This window comes from Crocodylus porosus, unplaced genomic scaffold (assembly GCF_001723895.1).
Source record: "Crocodylus porosus isolate Cpor-Errol unplaced genomic scaffold, CroPor_comp1, whole genome shotgun sequence".
Lineage (NCBI taxonomy): Eukaryota > Metazoa > Chordata > Crocodylia > Crocodylidae > Crocodylus > Crocodylus porosus.
This window is the reverse complement of record NW_017728947.1, coordinates 89,704,166-89,726,437: the sequence shown is the minus strand read 5'-3', so window position 1 is coordinate 89,726,437 and position 22,272 is coordinate 89,704,166. Positions and strand designations below refer to the sequence as shown.

Genomic DNA, 22,272 nt, shown 5'->3' with positions numbered 1-22,272 from the left:
CCAGGGCTGCAGAGCATACCGGGGAATTCTGATTTAACTTGAACCAGGAATCGGTCTGAAACAGAACTTTCATAAACCGGTTTGTCCCAAATCAGTTAAGTCTGATACTACATACAACCAAGTTTATCTTAAACCAGTTTCAGACATTTTAAAACTTCTGGTCACTGAAACCAGCTTGTAACTTCTGTCCCTAGGCCTAAGCTTAAAGTAGCTTCTAAAGGTGTGTGTTCAATCATATGACTAAAAGCTAAAGTCACATGTTCATCAGAAATACAGTCTTTTACCTCAACTGTTGCTTGGAACTGTGTCCTGATTGGACATTTCACCAGTAATTTTAGGAAATGCAGCAACTCAAAAGTGTTAATATCAAAAGGTCACAACCTTTTTTTGAGTCCTAATGTGTAGCTGACTACTTTGTTTTCATGCGACTTGTGGTTTGTGTTTGTATAGTGCATGAATTTACATTCTCTTATACAGTAGCCCCTGCCATGAAGGAATATTTTAAATTAAATTGGATTATTTAAAAAAAGGCCTAGTAAATTTTATCAAAATAAAATTATAATCTATATTTGGTGATCATTTAAGTTTGCATTTTTTTTTACTTTTTAAATAAAAAAACCAGATCTAGTAAAGTTTGTTAGATCTCTACTGTGGATGAGAGAGGTTTATCTGAAAGTGAAAATTAGTAGGAAGATAAAGAAAGCAACTGAAAGGGAAAAGAATCATAAAAAGATAATTTGGGGTCAACTACAAGATCTGAATCAGTAAAGGAAAACACAATACTTTATTTTTTGTAGAAGTTCACATGACAAGATTCGTGAACAAGATTCTTACTTGGTCTGTGGTTTGGCTTTCATGGGATTTAAGCACATTCAGTACAGTAGGAGTAATAAATTACCTTAGTCATCTTTTCATTACTCAGTTTTCCATGCATAGAATAGCAGTCCCTCAATGGAAGGCCTTATAAAAGGACCTTGTATCACTGTCCCAGTGTATCAAGAATTTACGAATGCCACACGGCTAACAAGAATTACAGTCTCCTTGTTTTGGGGTAATTGCTTTTATCATTATCTAATGAAACATGTTTACCAAACCTGGCAAGTGATTAGATATAGTTTCTGAAATTGTGTGTGAATATGTATTTGTACAGAAACCATGTTTTAATTAAGTACTTCAGATTTCAGACAAAAAAAATCATAAAAATCTAAATAAGTTGATAACAGATATAAAATAAAAAGTAGTAAGTACAAATATAAAATCACCCAAAGTGTGCAAGAAACAGGCAGTTTTCAAAATAGATTAATTCAACTTGTTTAAAGCCTAGATCCCTAACAGAGATTAATGATGGTGCAACTGGGATTGAACAACTTCTATACCACATTCTAAACATCAAACCTCCTGCCATGCTGGATGTGCATCTAACTGTTTGACCTGGTCCGAGCAGTCTCAAGTTCAGTTCAAGACCTTGGGCAGTTGGGGCTGGGTCTGACAATCAGCCAATTGTTGGACTGGCCCCAGCAGTCCTGGGTGGATTTGAGACTCAGGTCTATCAGGGTAAATCTGATAATCAATTGATTGTCAGCCCGCCCAGCAACAACCTACATACATACATGGCTCTCAGAAGTTCTGGCATACTGGGACCCTTGGACTGGGGCACATCTCGCCCAGCCCAGGATCCTTATGCTCAGTGGCATCTGAAGTGTGGGTTTGACCCAGCTCCCCACAACTCAGCATTTTAAAGTGCCTTGCTAGATAGGAAAGGCTGCCAGGTTCAGGGATTCTAAGTTCCTAGTGTCCAGAGTCCCATGGGATCCCCTACCAGGCAACCTTGCAAACCCCTCCCTCCTGGCAGCAGTTTTTAGGCATCAGGACTAGGGCTGTCCCTATGCCAACCCCATCCCCAAGCTGATGCTTGCAATCAGCTGATTGTTAGCATCAGCCTTAGGGGTGTCACATGTTCAAATTTACAGTAACATACAAACAAGCCACAAAATATGTTCCATGACATTTGTTGAATAACTTTGTGGCTGGTTTGCTACTTTATGGCATCATAAGTTGGCTAAATGTGTAGCACTATTTATGGTAAAATTAACGCATTAAATGACAAGTTAACTAAAATGTGGCTTAAACTGCATGTTGTACATTCTAAAATTCCACATTTCAGATTTAAACCAAGAAAAATGCATTTCTGCTGTGCTAAAGGACAAAACTAAGAAGAATGCATATTTTATTTTTAAAGATATTTACAAAAAATATTGCACTGATCCATTGTCAATTCTACAGCATTTTAACATGTTTAAGAACAACTAATCTGAATATACACTTTAAAACAGAAGTGCAAAAACAGACTAAACAGAAAGAATAAAGTTTATTTAAATTGCTAAGTACAATTAGTTTCCCTGATTATAGCCCATATCCAGTATGATCTACAATACAGCATGTCCCATATACAACTAAGCTTTGAAATCTTTGTTACCTCTCTGCAGGTGTGAATCTTGTTTTGCACACGAACCATTCCAAGGTTTATGTAAAATCCAAATGCTAAACCTGGCTTGGGTCAACAACTGTCTTTTTCCAGGAAACTCAGACTATTTTAAGGAAACTGAAGAAGCTGTATAGCATAGTACTTTGTATTAATTTAATTTTTTAGAAGTAATGCTAAAACAGGCATGATGGTTGTTATTCCTTCTTTATATAATGTGCAGGAAAGTTTGCTGACATTTCAGTACTGGTCATTTTAAACACACTGTCAATCCAGAATTTATACACTATTAGCATAAAGTCTATTTCCCACTTGGACCATCATGATGCATTTCTGGGGTGTAAGTAAGCAAAACGACCATGACCCAGAGGTGAAGCAATGCCTGGCAAAAGAAAAACAGATGTTAATACTGTTGCATAAACTGCCACCCATTATTTGCAACAGTCAGATGGAAACTAATTCTGAACCAATTTCCATGAAATGTTTGTCTTAGGCTGTCTTTTAGTTGCACACAGGAAAACAACTACTGTTTGCACGGTGAAATGTTGCATTATTTCCAAATCAATAAAAATTTTACAGCAAATTACAGTTAGTACATCTGAGCTTCCTTTTGGTAGTGCCATCTTTGCTGAAAATTGGTGATCCCATTAGTGCTGGCCCAATACAGGGATCATCTACAGTGCTGACTGAGATTCACCTTAGGGGACAGGCACTGTATTTCTATCAGGAGAACGAATCACCCTCCTGGTAAAAATGCAAACATACCAGCATTCATTCTACTTTTCCTGGGGGAAACACGCTCCTTCTGGGAAAGGAACTCTCCCCCATGAGTGAGTGGTTGTACACTCTTCTCCTGGTCTAGTCCAAGACAGGCGGGGAGCAGCACCAGCTGCTCCCTGCCTCTTCCCCAAACTGGGGATTGCCCAGTTTGGGCAACAGGTTGGGTAGGGGCTTTCCACCACTGTTCCCTCTACTGCACTCTGCTCTCCTCCTGGGAACTCCAGCCATGAGCTTTGAATATGTTGCACAGGTGGAAATTCCCCCCAGTTGAAGTTCCCCCAGCATGGCGCAAAGAAAGCCTGTGCCTGCAGCCCCACCAGAAAGCGAGCAGGGGGCTTTGCCCCAGTCTCCTGGGATTAGGACGAGCAGAGAAGCTGCTGCTCCCTATGCCTTGCTCGGGCTGATCCTCAGTTTGTGGAAGGCATGGAGAGCACGGGAAAAGGGGCAGCTGCAGCCTGAATGCTTGTACTGCTCCCTCTCCCAGAACAATTTTTTAGTGAGGAAAATTTCTTAAATCTCCCTTCCCTGTAACCCCTCCTTTCAAAATTAATACCTATTCAAAACCTTAGATAATGGCTTACAAATCCACATACAGAAAATCCACAGGAACTGTTTTAATATACAAGTTCCTGTGGAAAAGAGGAGAATTAAAATGGCCCAAGTCTTCCTTCAGATAAGATAGAAGAGATAGTGGGGCAAAAAACTTAATTCATTTGAAAGTGTTTGTTTCGCATTTCCTAAGTTACCATGCATCTTAGAGATTTATTTTAAAACATGATTAGTTTCTCACGCAATGCGTTTTCAATGCAAGGAAAAAATGGAGTTAATGAGACCATTGCAATCTGACACTTTTCAAGCACACCACACTGCAGCAAGGTTTGTTTATATAATTACAAATAATATCAATTGACAGATTCCTCTGCCCTCTAGTGGAACTGCAAGGAATTCTGCCCCCCCCCCCAAAAGTTAGTAATCGTATAGTACGTGGGTAAAAGTCAGGTTCACTATTTTTACAGCCATTTGACCATGAAAATCATTAACTCAATAGGGTGGAATGAAATGAAACTATAGTTTTAAACCTAAACCAGTCCCTCATTATTTTAATGAAAATTAATTAAATCAAATCAGAGATTTGCTATATATTAACATTTATAAAAGAAACGACACAATTAAAACTAAAATTAGTTACACAAGCATTAAAATGTTAAAAGGCATAACAAAGGGAGGATAAATACATCTGTCAAGCTACGCAACTTCAAAATCCTATTTAATATGCTCAGTCTTTATAGTTTACTTTAAGATATGCCAAACTGTCAAAACTGATTATACATCTCCTCTCTTTTCAATATTACTAAAAGCCTTTTCCATTAAGGTAGGTATTTTAGAAAACTGACTAAAAAATAAATCTGCACACTGTTTTAACAACGTACTCACCATATAAATGATTACAAACACCCTTGCAATGGGATACCGTCTGAGAAATATTCCCAATCGAATGCTGTGCAAGTATAAAAAAAAAAAGAGAGAGAGAGAAAAAGATTCCTTTAAATCCCTATCCAAAGGGTGTACAACATACACCTGTGGTCCACAATGTTACCTGCCAGGGCAGTCTCAGTGGGGCATCGTAACTGAATTGCTTGTTCAAACAAAAAATGATTTGAAAATCAAAACAGGGAATCCTGTTTCCTTGCTGCATGGTGACATTTTAATCTGTATGTGCATCTACATGTGTGGTTTCCCACTAGCAAACATGCTGAGGGCATAGTGGATCTCTAATGGTGGGCTTCTACCTTGTAAGTAATCTGAGCTACATACCCTTGTCCTATCCCCCAAAGCGATAAACATCTACTGGCATCAGACATGTAGGCTTTCATATTTCTGCCTTTCAAATTTTACTTCATGATCTAAAAGCTGGCAGAACAAGAGAAGAACACAATGTTTATTCAGAGCACAAACCTGACATACATTTCTGATTGGAAAATAATAGCTCCCTTGTGCCATGTGCAAGACTCATTAGGCTGTGTCAAAAAGAGAGAAAGAATTTTTCACAGAATCTTAATGGAAATTACAGTCCCATTCCCACCAATAGTCAGCCAGATGTGGGTGACTAGATCCTTCAGGTTCCTTTTGAGACCCAGTAAAAGATCTGTGCTATTCTTACACTAAACTATATACGACAGACAGAACTTCAGCATTCTACTGCTAATGAAATATATTGTAAATTTTCATCGGGATTTTATCATCTAGTTTTAAGACGACAAAGAGTAATCTGAACGTGGAAATACTAATGCAAAAATAAAAAATATTGCCAAGGAAATCTTGGCATTTGCAATGCATATGAAATCCTTTATTAAAAGCATTCAGGAAGTATGAAAGACTATTTTATCAAGAAACTCCATTTGTAAGGGCTGAAATATTTTATTTACTCACCACTGAAATCTGACAGACTTTAGGCTCTAGAGTACATAATTTTTGAATGACTAAAATAAGACAGGTCCTTGGTCAAGGGATCAAGATAAGTCTCTTTACAATACCGAAACACTGTTTTATTTTTAGGCACAGATTTTGAGGACAGTTCAAAACCTGGGTTTATTCTTTTTGATACTTGGGGGGGAAGCATTGGGAAAAGAAACCAAGTTAAACTCTTTGTGCCCTTGTTGTTGCTGCATGACACTCTTAAAATGAATTATTAATAGACACACTTTGTTGTTAGGGAGTGCTCTTGGACTATAAGCAGCATGAGTGGTGAAACTCTGATACAAGATTTCTTTGAGGAACACTGAGGTAGATAAAGGCAAGAAGTGGGTGGTGACAGAGATTACTCCGTATATACAAAATGATTAGGTCTCTTAAGGCCTGATGGGTTCATGGCACAAGAACCTAAGCGTTTAAATCACGTCATAATATCTTGTGGAAACACTTCTGTTCTCTTAAATTACAATGGGAATGAAACAAAGTGAATTCATTTGGGCAAGATTTAATAGGAACACACTGTACTCAATGTATTACTCTACTACAAATGAAATCAGATCATTCTAAAACAAAGGAAGATTATAAAGGGAATCCAACAGAAAGAAAAGTACTCCTTTAGGGTTTTTGCTCTTACCTAAACTGGTCTATGCTACTGGCAGCTTTGCGAACTCTCCCATACATCCCTGCTATGTTACCATCCACGTCACTAAAAAGAACAGGAACGTTCCGCATTCGAGTGCCTATTGAACAAAAATTCTAATTAACTTAAAGACACATTTCCGGCTGTCTCCCTAAGTTAGGTCCACATAGATATTATTAAAACAGATGAACCGCTGTATTTTTTTTAAAGGACCTATCTGTCCTGAGAGGGAGTGACAGCTAGGTTTAGAACTGAACAAAAATATATCCTATAAAATTAATTTTATTCAATTTCCATATCTATTAAATATGTATTTTAGTATTCAGCTCATCTGACTGGACACAAAACATCTGCTGGCGTCTCTATCACGTCTTTAGTACATAGCATTATGAACTTCATATCGACTGTACCTTTTCGTGCAATTGACAGCTGTCATACAATAGTCAAGTTTATTAATTTATATAGGAAAGGCGGTTATTCTTCAAAGGTTTACAAATTCATAAATAAAGGACTCAGTTTAAAGTTTACTATAGATTCTCAAAACAGAATGCGTCTGAGTGTAATTCCACAAGATTGGCTTGATTATTTGTATAAGAGCAGTAACCCACCCTCCCATGACATACAAATGCATAATTTAAAATTTTCTTGCTTGTCTAGTAAAAGTTTTACAAATTGCTTTTTTCATGAAGCTGAATAATAATAACCAAAAAAAGTCTTAAACAGAAGCCATTAGCTGCCAAGTTATCTCTGAGACATTTCTGTAGTATTACACAGACTCCACGGCCCTTGGGGTCCCTTCCAATGCTATGATTATGGAGGTGTGCCAATACAAAAAAACAAAACAAAACAAAAAATCGCCCCAAAAACGGTCCATATCAGATTGGCACTAATAAAAGGAAAATTGACATTGATCAGCAATTGGCTTTTTTGGGTGGTGTAACAGAATGCAGGGATGGGCAAAATATGGCCCATGGGCCAGATCCAACGTGACAGGCCATTCAATCTGGCTTGCGGGGCCCCTAAAAAATTTAGAAAATAAATATTAATCTGAACCCAACTGTCTGTCAAAGATGACGGCAGCCAGGGCCAGAAAGATCCAAAAGGAAGCCAGGGCAGGCTCCTGCAATAGCAGGGTCTGCCCAGCCCTACCCCCAGTCGGAAGCCCCTGCCTAGCAGAGGCTTTTGGCCTGGGACCATAGAGCTGTTCATGCCTCCCTGTCCCAAGCGGGAAATTCAGGTAAGAAGGTGGGGGGCATACAGAAAAGCGGTGAAAGTGGCGGTGGAGGCAAAGGGGGTGGAAGGGAGTGGGCGTGCGGGAGCATGGGGCCCAGAACTGGCAGGGCCCAGAGTGGGGCAGCAGGAGCACGGGCTGGCAGGGGTCTTTGGAGCTGGGCTGCACTGCACCAGAGAGAGATGGGAGCTGGCCCAGCTTCACAGAGCCCCAGACAGCTGGGAGCCTCTGGTCCTATTGCCTGCTCTGGTCCTGGCCCCGGGGCACCAGTGAGGGTCCTGCACTCCTGCCTGACTGCTGTGTGCCCACTCGCTCCCAGCACTCGCTCCCATTTGCTTCAGCATCGTGGTTATGATTATGAAGGTGTGGGGATGACTGTGAACAGTCCTGACCCCACACACCCATCCGGACTGAGCAGCAGCGAGTGGGGAACAAGCTGTTGCTCAGCATGGGGGAAAGGCAGCCCCTCCCCTCCTGCCGCCAGAGCTCCCTGCAGCAGCTGCCCAGAGCCCACAGGGCTGTCCTGCCTCTCCGCCAGGTACTCGCTGCCCTGTGGGGCAGCGGAGCAACAGAGGGTGGGCACAGGCAGCCCTGTGTGGGCTCCAAGCAGCTGCCACAGAGAGTGCCAGCAGTGGGAGGAGCCACTTTTTCTCTGGCCCACCAGCAGTTCCTGCCCTGCTGCTGCTGCTGCTCAGCCCATTGAACAAGCCCGGAGCTGCCATGCGGCCCAGGCTGGCAGCAGCGGTGATGAACAAACAGCAGCCGAGTGCAGGGGAAAAGCGCGCCCCCCCTCCCGCCGCTGATGGACAGTCTGCCAAAGCCCACTCTGCTGTGGCTCCTTTGCTGCCAGCTCCGTGTTGCCCAGCACATCAGGAGTGGCTGTGTGGAGCAGCTGCGCTGGGCAGCAGAGCCAGTGGCAAAGGAACTGCAACGGAGCCTAGCACGGTGTGGGCTCCCCCAGCAAACACTGCCCAGCAGTGGCAAGGAGGGTAGTGTTTTCTTTCGCCTCAACAGCAGTAAGTGCCTTGCTGCCACTCAGCCCAATGGGCAAGCCCAGAGCCAGTGCAAGGCCCAGGTTGGCAGTGGTAGCGAGGAACAAACTGCAGCTGAGCGCAAGAGAAAAGCGGCCCCCCTCCCCCTCCCACCACCGGTGCTTCCTGAGGCATCTGCTTGGAGTCCGCAAAGGGCTGCCTGTGCCCACTCTCTGCTGCCACCTCTGCACCAGTGGTGGGAGGGGGATAGGCTGCTTTTATGCTGTGCTGAGCAGCAGCTTGTTCCTTGCCCACCGCTGCTGCTCAGCCTGGATGGATGTGTGTGGGGCATGCAGGGTCGGGGCTGGTCACGGTTGCCCCTGCCTGTACTGAGGGGCTGGGGTAGGCGGGGCGGGGAGGGAAATGCCCACTGATACCCCCTGACACCCATTCACAGCCCACACAATACACAAGTAAGACTGCATTTGGAACTTTTATACAAATCACTTCTACATATACAGCACACACGTATCAGATCAAAAATATATTTTTAAAATTAAACATTATTATGGGTGCTTGATTTTTAGTATACAATTTGGGGGTTTTTTCCCCCTACAATGGCAAACCCTTTTCCCCAATGGAGTACTTCCAGGGGCAAGGGAAGTGACTTCCGGTGGCAAAGGTCAGAGTTTAAGGGGGTGGTACGTCTGGTCCTAAGGTGGTGACCAGGGGGCGGAGCACCTGTCAAGGGGCAGGGCTACCCATGTAGCCCTTGACAGCTTGGCAAAACTTGGTAAGCAGCCCTCCGCCTGAAATAATTGCCCTCCCCTACGAAAATGTCACTGATAAATGCTGTGTGCATGCACATAGCTGCAGCATGCACATGGCCACAAACAGAGCCTGGCTGCTTGGAGACTAGTGTTTGGCCAGGAAGTTTTTTGTCTTCCTGCAGGGGGGCTGGGCCAGGGCTGCACTCAGGGCATGGGGTGATGCTGCTGGGAGGGAGGCTACAGGGTAGGCTATGGCCACCCCAAAATTCCCTCTAGTCCCCTCCATACCCTTCCTCCCAGCACCACTGCCACCTGCTCCAAATGCAGCCCCAGCCTAGCTCCCACATGGTGGGAAGAAGCCAGTGCAGCCCCTGGCCCCGAGCCTGCAGCTGGGAGCCACCCCGCTCCCCCCTGGACAAGCCACTTGTGGCTCCATCCCATACCCTGCCCTACCTGGGCAGTGCCTGCCCCTGTCCCAGCCCCACTGCCTTCCTCATCGTGCAGGCCTCAATCTGCATCCCACCCTGACATACTGGCCGGATTCTGCTCTCCAAGCTGCTGGGCTGCATACTGACTATCGGATCAGTATTGGCCAATATGGCTAGTTAGTAAATCAGCCATTGGCATAGGTCAAGAAAATCTTTACCAGTGCACCCCTAATTATCTGACATTTGAAACAGCACCCCAATCAAAGCAGTCAAGCCAATTTCAATGAAAGGAGCTGCCCCTTTTTTTTCTTTTTAAACATTAGGGCTGGAAGGGACCTCGGCAGATCATTGAGTACAGCCCCCTGCCCAAAGGGCAGGAAGTCATCAGGGCCCATAGGATCCCAGCAAGATAGACAACCAAATGTCTCTTGAAGGCGTTCAAAGTAGGTGCTTCATCCACTTCTGGCAGCAGTCTATTCCAGATCTTGGGGGCTCAGACAGTAAAGAAGTTCTTCCCAATGTCCAGCCTGAAACAGTCACAGAGGAGTTTGTGACTGTTTGATCTTGTCATCCCTTGGGGCGCTCTGGTGAACAGATGTTCCCCCAGATCCTGATGAGCACCCCTGATAAACTTATAGGCGGCCACCAGATCACCCCTGAGCCCACGCTTTTCTAGGCTGAAGAGCCCCATGGCTCCCAGCCTGATGTCATAAGGTCTGTTTTTCTGACCTCTGACCATGCATGTGGCTTTTCTCTAGATTCTCTCAAGCTTCTCCACATCCTTTTTGAACTGTGGAGCCCAAAACTGGATGCAGTACTCCAGCTGCGGCCTCACAAAGGCCAAGTACAAGGGGCAAACGACGTCCCGGGATTTGCTTGAGAAGCATCTATGGATGCAAGCCAGGGTTTTGCTCGCTTTACTAGCTGCAGCATCACATTGAAGGCTCATGTTCATTTTGCGGTCAATCATGACCCCAAAGTTCCTTTTGTCTGAAGTGCTGGCCAGTGTAGCACTGCTGAGCCTATAAGCTTGCTGTGGGTTTTTCCTCCCAAGGTGGAGAACCTTGCATTTTTTGGTGTTAAATGCCATCAGGTTCTTGTCTGCCCATTTCTTGAGCCTTTCCACGTCAGCCTGGATTGCCCGCCTGTCTTCAGGTGCGGATACTTCACCCCAAAAAGTTTGGTGTTGTCAGCGAACTTGGCCAGTCTGCTTCTGACACCAATGTCCACATCATTAATGAAGATGCTGAACAATATAGGCCCAAGGACAGAGCCTTGGAGGGACCCCACTGGTTACAGGGCACCATGACGATTGACTTCTGTCAACCACCACTCTCTGGGGCTGACCACGCAGCCAATTTCCCAGCCAGTGGATTGTGGAGAAGCCAAGGCCAGAGTTAGCCTGTTTTGCCAAGAGATGATCATGGGATACCAGACAAAGGCTTTTTTAAAAGTCAAGATATAAATCAATCTCATCCCCCTCGTCCAGGTGATAGGTCACCTGGTCGTAGAAGGAAATAAGATTGGTCAAGCAAGACCTACCTGAGACAAACCCATGCTGGCTATCCCTCAGGATTTTGCCATCAGTCAGTCTGTTGAGAATGGTCTTTTTGATAATCTTTTCTAGGATCTTCCCTGGGACAGAGGTCAGGCTGATGGGCCTGTAGTTTGCTGGATCCACTTTCCTCCCCTTCTTGAAGATAGGCACCACATTGGCCTTTTGGAGTTTTCAAAGATCCGTACCAGGGGCTGGGCTATGATGCTCACCAGCTCCTTGAGTACCCTGGGGTGTAAGCCATCAGGGCCGGCTGACTTGAAGGTATCCAGCCCCTCAAGGTGTTTCTTCACAAGGTCAGCATTGATGGAAAGTAAGGAATCTCCCTCACCAAGGCCTCCCTGTCCCGTAATGGGCAGGGGCATCCCTTGGGACTGGTGAAAGACCAACGTAAAGTACCCATTTATCAAGTTGGCTTTTTCATGGACGTCAGTGGTCAGCTCTTTTCTCAGCTTTGTATGAGAAACCAACTGAGTGCGAAGAGGCTGATCTCATCTAAGTAAAACACAGTTCTGATTTACTTGCAATGGAATACTCCTTATTCTGATTCTTTCACCACCCTGCAAACACTTCCCTCCTTGCTATTCAAACACTGCATATATGTTTTGCAAGGGATATTCAGGGTTAAAGTCCACAAAATCAATCTACCAATGGTACTAGCACTTGCCGCAGGTAACCATTTTAACAAATCCTTGCTGTATCAGTCACAAAAATAGTTAAGAATGATAAAGTTTTTGTTTAAAGTTATGAAACTGCAGTACTTATCTGGTTGTTTTCGAGTGTACTGCTTATACTTCCAAAGATAAACTACCTGAGCTGTTTAATTACCATATTTTTTTATGTATTAAAATCAGTGGTGGGCAAAACACAGCCCACCAAGCACTTCCCTCCGGCCCACAGAGCCCCTTCAAAACCCATGTAATGGCAGCTGCCTCTCAAAAAGCCTCCGGTGGCACCAGCTGTCGGTTGTAGCACCTCAAGCCATTTCCTTGGGTTCTGGTTGTAAGGCAAACAACCCTGACCTCAGCCTGACCTAGCTGGCCTTGCCACAACCCTGGCTCAGGCCATGTTTGCAGCTTGAGAGGGGCAGGGGGGTGGGCCAGAACCTGTGGCGCTGGTGAGCGGAAACAGTGTCTGGCCTGGGTTCTGTTTTTGGAAAGGGCCCTGCCCTGCAGGTAAGCCCAGGAAAGAAGCTGCTGGGCAGGCTTTCCCCATGCCATACTGCTCGGGCTGGGCCGGCACTGGGGAGGGGAAGCAGCAGCTGGGCTGCAGCTCTGGCCCAGTCGGCATCAGGGAGGAGAGGTGGTAGCGGAGCTGCGTGCTGCTCAGGACAGGATGAGCCCAGCCGGAGCGGCAGGGGTTCAGCTGCATTTTCTCCCTGCCTGTGCTGGTCAGTCCCGAGCAGCACACAGCTCCACTCCCGCTTCTGCTGGGTGGTGCTGACCCAGCTGGGCTCCTCCCATCCACAGCAGCACCTGGGAACCTGGCTTCAGCCGCATGCTGCTCCGGATGGGACAGACCCAGCTGGGTCTGAACCAGCCAGGAAAGGCGGTATGCAGCTGAAGTCGGCTCCTTGCGTGCTGCTGGGGACGGGAGGAGCCCAGCCGGGTCTGCACCGGCCAGCAGAAGCAGCGGCAGAGCCGTGTGCCATTCAGGACTGACCGGTGCAGGCAGGGGAGAAGTGCAGCTGAGCTCTTGCCGCTCCTGCCAGGCTCGTCCCGTTTCAAGCGGCAGAGCTCCGGCACTGCTTCTGCTAGCCGGTGCAGATCTAGCCAGGCTCCTCCTGTCCCCAGCAGCATGTGAGAAGCCAACTTCAGCTGCATGCCGCTTTTCCTGGCTGGTGCAGACCCAGCTGGGTTTGTCCCATCTGGAGCAGCATGAGGCTGAAGCCAACCTACCAGGTGTTGCTGGGGATGGGGCGAGCCCAACTGGGTCGGCACTGGCCAGCAGAAGTGGTGGCAGAGCCGCTTCCTTTTGGGACCAGCTGGCACAGGTAGGGGGAAAGTTCTGGGGGAGGCCTGATGCCCTTGAAACCCCACTGCTGGGACAGGATGTTAGAGGGGTCACAACCCCTTGCTACCTGGTAAGTTGTGCAAGGGGAGGGACTTCTAGTGGCAAAGGTCAGGGGCAGGGCTTCTGGTCCCAAAATGGCAACCAGGGGGTGGGGCAACTGAAGAGGCGGGGCTACCAATGCGACCCTTGACAGCTCGCCAAAAACTCATCAAGCGGCCCTCTGCCCAAAATAATTGCCCACCCCTGTATTAAATGCTTAGGGAAACTTATGTGATATATGTAAGACCTTACTAATGCAGAGTACAAATACAGTATAAATAGTCTAAACCTTCATGCTTACCTTCACTACTGTCAATTCCTGCCATATTAATGGATGGTCCATTAGTACTACTGCCTTGAATGTTCTTAAGCTGTTGCTCAAGACGTTCCAGTTGATAGAGAAGGGAATTTTTTTCTGTACTGAGGCTCTCCAACATGGTCTGCTTCTGAATAAGTGTTTCTGTCAGTTGATGAAGCCGATTTTCCAACTCTGTCTGACTACTACTACTCAAAGTCTTGTTTGTGAGCTGAAAAAGAAACATCAGTTCAAAGTCTGAGTGAGGAGATGAAATAATCACCCCTATAAAAAAAACCTAAAAACTATAAAATTCAATCCAGACAATTGAAATATTCAAAAAAACACTTAACAAGAAGATAGGACAAGTATAAAAGAAAAATATATTTTAGTAATTATTAAAGCCAGATACAGTAATCATTACTTGGAAGCTCCTGGTAAGAATTTATTCACATTTTATTCTATTACCCACATGCACTCTTCCAGGCAGCAGTGAGCCTGTGCACAACGAGAAATTAGAGTACCCAAAAGCTTAGAATTTAATGACATGTGTGGGAATACAAAATGTCTTAAATGCAAAAGGAAAGTATACAGGCAATGGAAGAATGGGCAGGTCACCAAGGACATGTACCAGGAAACAGCAAGAACTTGCAAGGACAAAAATCTAGATGGCAAAGATAAAGAATGAGCTTAAGGACAACAAGAGGCATTTCTATAAGTATGTGAAAAGAAGGACCAAGGATAGCAGACCCTCTGTTAACAAGCCACAGGACACTCCTAACTGAAGATGCAAAGAAGGTAGAGCTACTCAACAGCTACTTTGCCTCAGTCTTCACAAAAAAATTAAGCTGCCAGACACCTAACAGGGATTATCTGGATAAGGAAGAAACCAAGCTGAGGGAAGAGATAAAAGAGATGGTCAGACAGCTTTTGTTGCATCTGAATGAATTCAAGTCAGCAGGGCCAGATAAACTTCATCCCGAGGTCCTGAAAAAACTGGCAGAGGAGATCTTGGGGCCCTTGGCAATGATCTTCATGAAGTTGTGGGAGATAAACCAGGTACCAGAGGGCTGGAGAAGGTCCAATATAGTGCCCCTCTTAAAAAAAAAAAAAAAAAGGCAAGGAGGAGGATCTGGGGAACTACAGATAGGTCAGTCTCACCTTAGTACCTGGGAAGTTACTGGAGGATTTCCTAAAGAAGCCCATTTGCAAGCATCTGGAAGAAGAAAGGCTGATCACAAGCAGTCAGCATAGATTTATTAAAAACAGGTTTGTTTGACACGATTTGATCTCCTTTGACAAAGTAACTAATCAGGTGGGTGAAGGGAATACTCTGGATATAGTGTATCTGGACTTCAGCAAGGCTTTTGAGTGGGTGTTGGCTACAGCCAAGGCTGGGGACTCCAACCGCAGTGTGATTCTTCTGCTACAAGCAAAGCTGGAGGTTCCAGGCTAGAGGGTCTTGCCCCTCTGCTCAGGGTTGGGAAGACTGCCATATTTTAAGTTAGGAAAGTATTGTGGTCAGATTGGTATGGACTGTGGGGGCTTTTGCCTTCTTTTGTGGCAGGGGGTGTGGCTCTCTGCCCAGGTCCTTGAGTGTATATTGACAATATTTTATAAAAGCAGGACATTGGCTGCCATGGTTCCCCTGCCTTACCTGTGGCAGGTTAGGGTGTTAGGTCTATGTTGTGTCAGGGTTGATGGTAGTCTTATGTAGCTTTTAGATTATGGTTCTGTGAAATGGTTTGGAAGGAATGATCCTGCCACAGGCAGGGGGTTGATCTCTGAGGTCCCTTCCTGCCCTAGTTCTCTAAGACAATACAGTGAGATAAGGCCATTACAACCATAACTGTCACAGTTTAAAAGAGGGTATGGAAAGGAGTTAGTACAGATTACCTGAGAGGCTACTATAAACCAAGGGGGCAGCATGAAAGAAGAGATGAAACTGAACATGCGTGCTCAAGGACATAAAGACTTAGAAGAGACAGGACAAGAATGGTGGAGGCAAACTGTACAGAAAAGTTATGGTAGGGTGGTACATGTGATCCAATCTGTAGAGAACTTCAAAAACAAACTGGAAACACTTGACTTTGGGATTCCTTAACTCAGGAGTTGTCAACCAGGGGTATGTGTACTCCTGGGGGTACTTGAAGGCCCTAGAGAGTATGCATGGGAAAATGGGGACAGTGCTGCCACACACCACCTTGCACTGCTATGCAGGCACCATGTGCCTGACTGGATGTGGGGAAAGTGTGTACATGGTGGCTGCCGCCGCTCCACATTCAGCTGCACATGCACCCTATCCTGCGTTTGGCTGCGTGCCAACCCCTACCCCCGCGTTTGGCGACCAGGGGTAAACTGCTCCACATCTGGCCGCCAGGGGTACGCTGATCCAAAAAAATTGAAAACTCCTGCCTTAACTGGCTAAGTGTTACTGTTTCTATTCAGATACTCCCCATACTAACAGTGGCCTCTTTTTGGAAGTTAAACTTGAATAACCCATGCCCATCTGAAACGGTAGCAAATAGGGCTGTGTGAAGCTTTGGTCACCGATGCGATTCAAAGGAGATGCAGCCTGATTCGATTCAACCATAGACACAGCTTTATATGTTTTTTCTACATACCTTAAGGTACCAGGCGCCTCATGAATGCTGAGAAGGCAGGGTAGATGAAGCATCCCGCAGGAGTGCGGAGGGTTCCTGAGCACACTGTGCGGCAGACCCGCAAGTGAACAGGAACTGCTTCCAGTCCACTTCTGGGTCCGTCGTGGAGTGTGTGGGGGATCTCCATCCCATCCCCCAACTCAGTGACTAGTGCCTCCTGGTTCTGGGGGGTGGGACCCAGGGTTCCCCCATGGCCAACTGTTGAGCCGGGAGCGTGCGTGCGTGTGCGGGGTGTCCACCACCAAGCATTTGGAGACCCCCCCTCCTGTGGGACACTCCATCTGCTCCACCATTTCAGCATTCATAAGCCACACATGGTACGTTGAAGTATGCAGAAAAAAAACATAAAGCTGTGTCTATAGCTGAATTGTTAATTCCCCGAATCAATCAAATCTTCAGATTCAGACTGAGCCATATCGAATTGGGGCAGTGATCTGAATCAGTTAATCAAATCACTGTCCCCTGAATCAGGCCAAATCCAAATTAGAATTGAATATGGCCTGCTTTGCACACCCCTAGTAACAAAGCATTTACAATAAGATAATAAAATAATCAGGGACCACAGCCAATAAGACGCTGCAAGTACAAATCAGGGGCACTGAACGACAATACTCCAGCAACTGTTCAATTCAAATGGACACAACACACATTCTGAAGCAAACTTTGTATGTTGGAAAACCAAGTGCTACTGGGACACAAACAAATAATTCCAGCACATGAAAAACATGAGCATTTGTTCATCTCTACGTGAGTCGATCTTGAGTTACGTTGCCTCAAAGACAATTTGCATGAAATGAAACAGATGTTATAGTAACAGGATCAATTTCAGAAATCCATAATATCTATTCAAGTGAGCAACAACCTTCTTGGCATTTCATATGATAATGCCGAGAGAGCGTGTGGTTTTCGAATCACCATATCCTATAAGGATACACACCAGACAATGCCGGTTTCTGTCTCTGAAGGGAAACTAGTATTTCAAATTTGTATTTGCTTTTGCTACTTACTTCAAAAAGTCAGTTTTCTTTACAATATACAGTTTTTAAAAGCTGAATGTCATGCTGTAAACCATTACTGGATGTCCAAAAAATGTGATCTGAACATTTCATTTTAATACTCAACAGCATAAAACAAAGAACGCAGCCTGGGGCTCTTGCACCTTTTTCATAACGCAAGATAAATATTATTGAATGCAAATAAGGTACCTGGTTTCTCAGTTTCTGAATTTCTTCCTCTCTGTCTTTTATTCTGCTTTGTAAAGTATTTTTTGTCCGATACAGCTCTTCCTCAGTGTAATGGAGCTCCTATAAAATGAACCACAGCCAGTTACAAAATAAAAAAAAAAAAAAATACTCAAAGTTTAATCTATGCATTTTTTAAATTTAAAGGGGTGGCAATACACTGTTTGGGAAGACTGACCAAAGTGAAGTGTAACCTGTACCTACAAGATTACCAGGCTTTTACAATGCCTTAAGGCAAATTACAATCTAGAGTCGACCAAGTTTCATCTACCACTCCATCTACTTTCCTTCACATTCTGGATTAACTGGTCTTCTTTTTCTGTTGGTCTTTCTTTATTTTATTACCCAACTACAAGGGTTGTCAACTGTGGTTCCCTGCAAATAGGTAAGGAAGGAAAAAATGAAACGCACTGGCCTGAATCCGAGATAAAACCTTAAGGGTCTCTACTGAAATAAATTTTAGAACAACCTAGAAGCCATGTATATAAAAGCATATAATGCTTTTAATGAACACCAAAGACACTCGCCCTGAAAAGCTTAGTTCAGTCTAAAGATACAGCATACATGGAGCACTCTCACTGAGTGGCAAAATTTAGCATGACTCCTGTTATTGTTTTGATTTAGTACATACAAGCTTTTGAATACCCAGACAAAGATCCAAGATGTTTACTATATTATGCTTTGTTACATCTTTGCGTAACTTCAGTTATCTACTATTAGAGCAACAGGACACTGCAACACTTCTTTCCAATGATCAGATCAACAACATAAAATAAATAGCTGATTAGTCTTGGTTTTTGCCCATTTGATTTCTGAAACTAAATACATTAAAGAAATAACCCTCAGATATAACAAAGCTGTAGTTATTCATGTCAATATGTAATAAAGCCACCCTAAAACTACATTTGTTTACAACAACTCATATTATGCCCCTGAAAATTAACCTAAAGTTTGCTAAATGCATAGGATAAGTTCCCTCTTTTAGCTCCACTTTTACTAGTCTAGATATAGAGCTGAGATTGAGGGGAGGTAGAGGTGTACTCTCTCAAGGGACATAGGTAACAGAATACACCCTACCATCTGGCTTTGATACAACAAACATCAGCCATCCATCAAGAGCAGGCTTGGAACTTTTGCCTTTTAATTAGCTCAAGATGTTAACATCCAATTAAAATGTAATTTCTGAAAGGACACATAATCCTATAGGATAAGTTGTACCCAGCAGGTATTGTGAATTCTCCAGCTTTCTCCATTATTTATTCTCTTGCATGGCTACTTGTTTATAACAGAAATCCCTAGTAAGATAAGAGAGGATGGTCTCTTTTCAACTAACTGATAAAACCTAATAGAAGCAGTGATTAGCCACGTACAGGGTGACCATATGTCCTGGACATATAGGTTGTCTCAGTGTCCCGGCCATTGGAGAAAATTTGAGCAGAAAGTCCCAGACTGCCAGAAACCCGGCAGCCATGGGGTTGGGGTTCTGTGTCTGTGCTGCCCTGTCCCACCTGGTCCTGCTTCTGGCAGCCGCAGGGTGAAGTGTGTGGCAGCAGGCAGGGCCAGAGCAGCTATCAGGATGCACTGGTGAGCATGGTGCCTTGTTACCTGAGCCAGGGCTGCAGGCTGGGGGCGCTGTGTGGGCTCTGTCTGCCCCACATTGACTTACGGCCCTGGCCCCATCTTGGCACCTGCAGCCACATCCTGGATATGTACTGCCAAGCCAGGCCAGTCGCATTGCAGCCCCCCATACGGACATCCCAGTCCAGCCAAGCTATGTCCTGCCCTAACTGTACTATTAAAACATTCTGTACTATCCAATTTAAACGTTTTACTTCTTTGATTTTAAGATCCATTAGAATATTGTAAGATTGCCAGCCTGTCTCCCCAGCCCAAGGACGACTAATGCCATTCCCAAGTCTTTCAAGGGTTTATCCCTTGATGACTGTGCTTGTCACTAAAAGGGGCACAGGGAAGCAGCAGAGCAGCCTGTAGGTAGCTGCACTCCCAATTAGGTGCATGACCCTAGCTGTTTGGGTTAAGAACAGGCCCTGAGCAGTGGAGCCAGCAGTTTGCTGTGAGCAGCCATGAGAAAAACACCACCTGGCTGAAGCTGCTGCTCATGTAACATCTTGGTGGTACAGGGCAGGAGCTATAGGGATGGAGGAGGCTCCTGGTCCTGAGGCATGACCTAAAACTACACCCTGCTGGGGCTGGATGGTGTGGTGGGGCTGCCTGTGGGCAGGGCAGTCTTCAGGAAATGCCACACCTGAGCCTCCCCAGTGAAGGACGAGTATAGGGCACCAGAAAACCTCAGCCCCTGCTGCTTTGTAGGTGACCCTGTGGAGGGGAAAGGCTACAGGAGCACACCCTGAGAACAAAGCAAAGGCCCAGGTTTACTGTGCAGAGCTTGATGCAGGGTCCAGGTCATGTGAAGAAACCCAAGACAGGGCCCAGGTCCATGGTGTGACTTGAGGTTCAAAGGGAGCTGGGTGTGAAGCTTCTGGGGCAGGGGGACTGAGGCCCAGTGTTGGGTAGGGGATTGAGGCCCCATTATGGGTTATAAAGGGACCAAGAGGGTACCAAGTCAGGCAGGGAACCCAAGGAAAAAGGGAGGGGCTTGGAGCCCCAAGTGGGTGCGATTGAGAGCATAGTGCAAGCACACAGGGATTGAGAGTCCCAATGTGAGGGCACAGGGATTATGAGCCCATGTGAGGGCATGGAAACGAGAGTCCCAATGTGAGGCACTGGAGTAAGGGCACAGGAATGAGAACCCTAGGATGGGGCATGGGACTGTAGGTCAGGTGACAGGCAAAAGTAAATTTAGGCCAAGCGTTTGGCCATGGATGCTAGCTGCAAGGCATGGGACACGGTATAAGGGAAGGTCTGGAGCTGTGCATAGGCCCTTGGCATCAGGGTAATTAAATGGGTAGCCTCCCACTTTCTTAACTTCTAATTAGTTTCAAAGGCGTGGCAGGAGAGCGGTTAGCCATAAGACAAGGCGGCAGGCCAGCAACATGACTGGCCCTGAGACACCCACTTGTTATACCCTTGAACACAAAACTATTCAATCCAAATTCCAAATGTAAACCCAGTGCTCCCCCAGTAAAGATCCTTTGCAAAGATTTCCACTTCTTCCATACTCCAGAACATATCAAATGATACATCCTGCTTTCAACACCACTTACATGGGATTTTCCAATCTTTTAGGAACCACCCTGACTCTTTCCAGGACCATTTACTAATAATCCCTACGCCTAAACACTACCGCTCTAAAAAGGGACATTGTCTTTGATCAGGCCTGTCCAGCTCCAGACCCTCCAACACCTTACAGGGACACAACACCTTGGCTCAGTTACATTTAAATTAACTCAACTGAAAGGGGCAACCAGGTACTGAAGTTCTGTTCCCATATCCTACGATTTGCCTACATGCCAGACATACTGACATTCTGACTAGACTACTTTATAAACCTTATAACAAGAAAGGATAAGGCACCGTTTCATTTAGGCCTAAGCTGCCTTGGTTTGGCTTTACTTACCACTGGGTGAGTGGGCACATGGACACCTACCAGGGAGCAGGTGATGCATAGTACGTCCCTGACCCATTCCACATTGCTGTAATTTGTTTGTCTGTCCATACACACAATATAAATCTTTTGTACCACCTGCATGTGGGACACTCCTGAAACATTTACACTTAAAAAAACCCCCCCAAACCTGTGATTAGTCAGGCTTTTTAAAAAGTTTTCTGGCACAACTCCACAAAATATAATGGAAAAATGATGCATTGCACTATTTCTCTGTGCATAAACTGCAGAGTAGCAGTGTGAATAATGAATCAAAATATATCAATACTAGGTGGCAGCCATATATTTTGGAAAAAGCTTATTGTAATGATTTTAAACTACTGTATATTCTCAATAAAAACCACCCTTGAAAACATGCAAGTGTTGCACTGCTCACATGATGAAACTGTTTGATTGCTACACAAAAATCTTGGCTCATAGCCTTTAATAATTGAGGATTTGAATGCATTAAAATTAATCTTTCTTTCAATGTCCCCTTTCTAAAGAAACCAATTTTCATCGTTTGTAATCCTTATATATTTACACAAAGAACTGCATCTCAGGCATTGTGTATCATCATAAATGCACAGTTTTTGTTTTCTTTGCAAAAGAGTTTTGCTGCATGTTTCAAATTGAATTTACAGATCAATAAGGAGTTTAATTAGAATTAAGACTACTGTGGTATGATGAAGTGATCTTGAGAAGATCACTGCCTTGTTCGCTTACGTAGGCAATGTAGTATTTGTGTCTTTTAGGATTCTTTTCCCTAACACTGTGTACAATGATGCAACTCATAGATGCTCACACCTGAATTTATCTTGTATGCATCCCCAGTATAATGTAACTTCACTCTGACAACCAGAAGAGAGGTAAATTGCCACTAGAGACTATAGTTATAAGTAGGGGAGATCTACCAAAGATGAAGCAGCTGCTGCGATTTCATGGGCAGACAGTGGGGAGGGCAGACATTTTCATGGGTGGAACTCAGCTCCACCCCCTTGCAACATACCTGATTGGCCAAGGGACCCTGGTGGCCCCAACCCTCACCACTGATTGGCTGCCAGGGCTATCCATCATTTGGCCCCACCCCTTGCCACCAATTGGCCATGAGGGCTGTCCATCATATG

General features: G+C 45.0%; 1 protein-coding gene across 1 annotated transcript in view; it reads right to left on the bottom strand.

Moving 5' to 3' along the window:
- Positions 1 to 2,198: 2,198 nt before the first annotated feature.
- The window catches only part of GOLGA5 (golgin A5), a 39,172-nt gene continuing 19,098 nt past the window's right edge, over positions 2,199 to 22,272 (bottom strand). Inside the window, exons 9-13 of the mRNA XM_019552440.1 lie at positions 17,545 to 17,643; positions 13,683 to 13,908; positions 6,369 to 6,474; positions 4,697 to 4,760; positions 2,199 to 2,864 (exon numbers count right to left, since the gene is read on the bottom strand). Coding sequence (XP_019407985.1) covers positions 2,784 to 2,864; positions 4,697 to 4,760; positions 6,369 to 6,474; positions 13,683 to 13,908; positions 17,545 to 17,643 — 576 coding nt within the window. The 3' untranslated portion in view covers positions 2,199 to 2,783. The remainder of the gene's footprint in view (positions 2,865 to 4,696; positions 4,761 to 6,368; positions 6,475 to 13,682; positions 13,909 to 17,544; positions 17,644 to 22,272) is intronic.